Raw genomic sequence first — 6,000 nt, forward strand, 5'->3', positions numbered from 1 at the left:
ATCATCCGTACAGCTTTGCTGGCAACCACTTTTTGCCTCATTGAGGTCTAAAATAGTGGTCCATATGAGGTTTCGAGTTGAGATAGACATGATCATATTACAACACTTTACCCTGCAATGTCTTCAGGCACGGTTTTCAGGGGGGTACGGATCGACCGCCCAGAAGCGAAAGAGACAGCCCGTACTAGCGGGGTCGTTTTTCAGCAAGACACTGCGGTTACTGAACCATTGTCAAAAAAGAAGAAAATTTAGGGATTACGATCCTCAGGACTCAAAAAGTAAGGCATGGTTACGAAACAGAAGCACAGTCGTCAGGTTCAAAGGGTCAAAAAAGCGACGTGAGCCGGGTTGGGTGTGGCATGCAATGCACTATGAGCCAGCTCGATCGAGTATCACAAAAGCTTACTTTCCTTTCCACTGCAAAACTCCAGGCACTATGAAGACAGAGCCGAGCTCATATGATAACGGGTACTTTCTCCCTCTCCAACCTAGTTGACCGAGCTGCCTCCTGCAGCCAACCCTAATCGGGTGGCCGAGAAAGGAATGAAAGCACAAAAAATCCACTACATCATTGTACCAGCGCCATTAGGAATCGAATCTAACACGGTTGAGTAATGATACCCCCAAGCACAGAGAAGTCCACCGAGTCACTTGGCAACCCGGCGCAGATATAGCCACCAATTGAATTGTTGACTGAGGGTAACATGACCGGCATCGATTGGTAGGTATGGATACTTCTGCCTCACGAGTAGAAACCGTGGCAGCCATTAAGCATTCGTTTCATGGCCTTTTGCTAGAGCAATATGCAATGACGCCTCCACGTTCAACTGTCCAGTCCCGGAAGTTTGCACCCATCGATATCACTACAAGAAGCTGCAAGCGAGCATTTAGGCAACGTGAGACATTCGTTTTTGAGAAAATTGGGTAGGCCACAGTAAAAACCCTTGGTCGTTAAAAGTTGCTCCCGACGTTCGGTCGACTGTACACATCATATCAATAACTAAGGAGCATCAGAATATTAGCGAATTTGCCGCCCTGGGTATACAACATATGAGCGCTCTGTAGAGAACCGAACCTGATCGGTTCTTCAATGCAAGAAGATTGACAATTCTGGGTTTTTCGCATTAATAATGTTGTCTTCATCAACGAAGTGGAGCCTAGAAACGTTGCATGCTGCTTGAATACAAGTCCTCGCCTTGTTCATACGTGACAAGAGAGGAGTGTACGAAGTACGGCGGCCTGCAGCACATCTGCTCGTGAGCTTCATCCGTACCTACTCTGCAGTTCTCAGCTCAGAAGGTGCTTTGGCGTTCATTGCGCGCAAAAGGGGCGATGGAATTACGGTGTTTACTCTGCGTGGCAGGGGAAATCAATAACAGACTGGTCGAAGACTTGCAGAAAACGGAGAATCGGAACATGTACGACTAAAGCTGCAGCATCTCACGTGATACGTGCGGTTCACTTTACGCGTAAGCCGAGCTCCTGGAGAAAAGTGGAGACAACGTTGAAGTTGCAAACGAGAGGAGCTGTCAAAGATACTAACCCGATCGGGTAAATCCGAGATTCTACCGTACTCGGCGCGGGTCCAACCACCAATCGGACCATTCGCTGAGGGCTGTATAACCGGCACCGATGAGTGGATACTTCCGTGCAAGAGCTCAGACTTCTCGGCCGCACGAGGCCAATAGGCGAAGGCGGCGAATGATCTGTCAGCGGAAGTGATTGGTGTAGCATTCTTAGCATTCTTAGGCGAGGGAAAAGCAGGCAATAATAGGCAGAAATCCGCAATCTCCAAGAGGAGTAGCACCTCACGGGTATTTATCTAATCAGTGAAACCCACATATGGCCAAACTAAGGTACTTTGTATATATCTTTCAATGACGATCAATGACGAGGTAGCAATGCAATATGAAGGAGAACTTTCGCCGACAAAGACGAAGAAACATATAATCGGAGCATACTTTATACTGAAAGTTTTCTTCCATGTCCTTTGGGAGACAAAAGCCTAACACTTGGCACGGCGGTCATGACAATCGATCGTGGTACCTGCGGGAGCGCTAAGATGGGGGACGGGAAGATGGGCATGCTTGATTTGATTGGTTGAACAAGATGGAAAAGATGCAACTAATATAGTGATGGTGTCTCTCTTGTCTGCACTGACACTGACACCTTGACGAAGGAAAGATATCGCAAGTCACACACCACTCATAATATCCAACGTATCTCAAATAGTACAACTCCTGCCAGCCGCCAGGCGCACGATGCCAGCTCTGCCGGTTCCCCAGCAATCAGACTGGAATAACAACATCTACGTCCTCGCAGTCACCCGCATATTCGTCATGATCGGGGTGGCCTTCCTGATCAAAAACTTGTATAATCTGATGCCAACAATCTGGGGCACACGCTCTGCTTCCATTGCGGCTGGTGGGCTTTCCTTCCCTTCCAACTTTGACCAACGCACAAGAGGTGTAAAGAGCCAATAGCTGACAACTTTTTTACCTTTCTGGACAGTTGTTGCAAATGGTATTGACCTTGAAGATATCATATCAGAATCTCCGGTCACGATGCCGGGCGCCGTAGGCTCTGGACCTGACCAGGCGGCCAATCTTACGCTCGGAATCCGTCCTCCACAGCCCATCTATGATCCACAGAATCATGAAGAAAGATCTCGGGTCAATGCCCGAGCACCAAATGAAGGCACGGAGGCCTCAAGGCCCTCCACTCCCGCCCACGCGATGCCGGAGCAAGACGTTGGGGTCGCCAACGAAGACCCCCATTTTGAAGAAGGCATGGACGCTGCTGTGGGCCTGACTGGATAGCTGGAGCTTTGGCAAGACTCTGTACATGCCTTGGGCAGAGTCAATGGCCTCGTCGGATATGGGTTGCTGGCGCGGGAACTCGCTCTTTTCCTTGAACGTTCGCTTCACGATGGCACGATGGTGGCTGGGTGGTAAAGATGTACAGCGATATGGGCCGGACGAGGATGGACACTCTTTGTGGTTGCCTAGATAGGAGTGTCTCGCAAAAGGTTTTCCCAGTTCCCGTCACTTGTTTTATGCCGTAGACAGTCTTTTTGCATTCCTTTTGCAAGCCGCGGCTTTTATGATGGTCCGAATATAAAACTCACACGTCTGCTCTTCTACTTTTCAATTCAAAGTGACCTTGGCATGGAACGCATCGTTGTTGGGCCTGTGAGGCAAGTGCGATCAAACAGATGAGGGCTCGGCGGACATCCCGGGAGTGTTTGCAGGCTCTGATGTGCACCGTTAACAACAACCTGCTACCAACAACTTGCCATGTCTTGATTGTCTGATGACTACGGGGCTGTGATGTGCTGTCGCCATCAATGCAGACAGTTCAGGCCCCGGTCTGACAAATGTTTTCTGCATGCTCTTTCATCGTTGCTCTGCACCTTGTATGTTATACTGGCTGGGATGTTATCTGGGTACAGATGTCTTGATAAGAAGGCTGAAAGGACCCGGCTTGCCTCGGTCCCTCAGACCTGCCAAGATCGCTAAGCCCCTTCGGGTTAGCGCCTTCTGCTTACTGCGGAACCTGAAGGCTAACCCGGAGGGACTCAGCGATCTTGGCAGGTCTGGCAAACGGCGCGGAATTTGCTGACAAATGACCTTGGCGTCTTGGCATGTACTCGTAGTATCCAGAAGTGAGCTACCTCGCTTAGTAGCGCCGGGAGAGTTGACCAATCAAACTACTCAGTTCTCCGCGAAATCGGGTGCCAAGACGCTAAGATTTTAGCGTCGTAGCTCACTTCTGGATACTACGAGTATTAATAATCGTTTCCACCCCTATTTGCACGTTACCCTCATTTGCACGCTCTTAAATCCGATAAATCCGACGCAATACCAAAATGTCTATCTTTTATCAAATTTATATGGCAAACTAGTATACTAATAATAGTCTTTTATTTCTATTCAGACTTAAGATCGGAGAATCTAAATCATCATTTTTTAAGCCTTATCGGTCTATCATATCTTAAAAAAATAGTTACTACCTCTTTAGCTTCTTCTATCTCTTCTATCTCTTCTTTTACTATCTTATTATAATTTTAATAATCTTACTTATATTATAGCCTAATTAAGCTTAGCGTATTAAGGCCTTTCGATCTTTCTATCTTACTATAAAATCTATAATTATAATAATTCTATATAGATAGTATTCTCTTTATACTATAATATAGAGTTATTATATATATTATTAAGTTTCTAATATAATACTATCTATCTTTCTTCTAGAGCGATAACGATTTATTTACTAGTTATATTATATATATAGCTAAGAAGAGAGTATATTATTAAAAAGTTAGTAGTTATAGCTAAAGAAACTTACTACTCAAAAGATTATTTAAAAGAAAGTTGTCATGAGATGCCTCAGGGCTACCCATAGGGCCACTAGCGTAGGCTTGGCACCGCACATATCTGCCCTGCAGGCACATAGAACAATCAACATCTTTTTACACCACATACATATATGAGTCAAACCATAATGATTCCTTAACAATTGGTAGCAACACCTTAAGATCTAATTCCACTTGATCCTACGATGTAGTAGACGTCTCTACGAGCCACGTCTACACCACACGTTTACGCAAAGCCCACATCAACACCTAATAGTGTGACGCTCCAAGCCGGACCTCCAACACACTCGCTGTCATCGAGTACCTTTTGACACCCCGTCCAAATCGATCCTTTTGATAGGCCTGTCGATATCACAATGCAAGCATTCCTACAGACCCTACAAGTATACGACAACGGTATCCTAAGAGAATGCTACCCATGGGAGTATAACGCAGAAGCTTAACACTGCTTAGAAAGAGGCAACAAACCATCCTATTTCGTCACCGAAGAGGACTGCAAATTCTTCCTACAGCAAGCCAAAATCCTTCAAGACCGAGCGGCCTACATACGTCAAGAATGGGCTAGACTTGAGGCCTTACAAGCTACTCAGTCAGCACTACCTACCCCGCCAGCTCAGCAATCCACTCAGTCAATCACTCAGCAAGCCACTCAGCCAATCACTCAGCAAGAGGAGGAACCACTACAACAGGCAAATGCGGAGAACACTGCGGAGAAGATTGCGGAGAACACTGTGGAGAACACTGCAGAGAAACCAAGCGGCAGTAAGGCCCCCATCACCAAGAACACAGGTCTACTCTCCACGCTCCCATGTCGAATCGCCACTCAGCAAACGGAGAACACCACTGCAATTTGGCCTGTTATCCCCACTGCATTGATATGGTACATCACTGCGATGACGTCACAAGAGGAGGATCTACTGCGACGATCACAGCCAATTGGGCCCTCTACAGGAGGAAGTTCGGACGATACATATTTGGACGAATTGAAACCGTCCGATGTCTTGCTTCAACATCCATTTCATTATTCAAAAGCTTTCACTGCGGCAGGAGATTTCGCGGGATGCACACCACTAATTAGCCTGGCATCTCCATTCATTTCCGGCATTCGAAGAATCATGCATGCATACTTCTTGCCATGAGGACATGGCATTTCTCTGTTTTTTTGTGGGCAATTGTCATGAGATGCCTCAGGGCTACCCATAGGGCCACTAGCGTAGGCTTGGCACCGCACATATCTGCCCTGCGGGCACATAGAACAATCAACATCTTTTTACACCACATACATATATGAGTTAAACCATAATAATTTCTTAATAAAAGTCTTTTACTTATATAAAGGCTAATTTAACTAGATTAAATAAAAATCTAAAGGAAATAAATATCTTTAGTATATTAAAAGAAATAGTCGATTTTAAATTAAATCTTCTCTATACTTTTACTAGCTTAATACTAGCTATAAATCTCTTAATCTTAAATCTAGATAATATATAAAGTTAAATTATTATAGATAAATTATAGATATATTATTATTTAGAAGAACTTAAGAACTTCGATAAGAAGATCTTAAATATTATTATATTATTCGTACGATATAAGAGAAAATATCTTATTTCTAGAAGATATAT

The 6,000-nt window shown here is 45.1% G+C and overlaps 2 protein-coding genes across 2 annotated transcripts; both read left to right on the plus strand.

Moving 5' to 3' along the window:
- Positions 1 to 2,261: 2,261 nt before the first annotated feature.
- On the plus strand, positions 2,262 to 2,819 carry HO133_009965 (uncharacterized protein; the record flags this gene model as incomplete). The annotated part of the gene is made up of 2 exons (XM_037300821.1): positions 2,262 to 2,424; positions 2,512 to 2,819. 2 exons carry the CDS (start codon positions 2,262 to 2,264, stop codon positions 2,817 to 2,819), a joined length of 471 nt encoding a protein of 156 aa, XP_037153638.1.
- A 1,912-nt stretch (positions 2,820 to 4,731) lies between these two features.
- Positions 4,732 to 5,514, plus strand: HO133_009966 (uncharacterized protein; the record flags this gene model as incomplete). Its single annotated transcript, XM_037300822.1, has 2 exons — positions 4,732 to 4,771; positions 4,829 to 5,514. The coding sequence occupies 2 exons, from the start codon at positions 4,732 to 4,734 to the stop codon at positions 5,512 to 5,514; spliced, it is 726 nt and encodes a 241-aa protein (XP_037153639.1).
- Positions 5,515 to 6,000: the final 486 nt, after the last annotated feature.

The sequence above is a fragment of the Letharia lupina genome (assembly GCF_014066315.1).
Source record: "Letharia lupina isolate WasteWater1 chromosome Unknown contig_8, whole genome shotgun sequence".
Classification (NCBI taxonomy): Eukaryota; Fungi; Ascomycota; class Lecanoromycetes; order Lecanorales; family Parmeliaceae; genus Letharia; species Letharia lupina.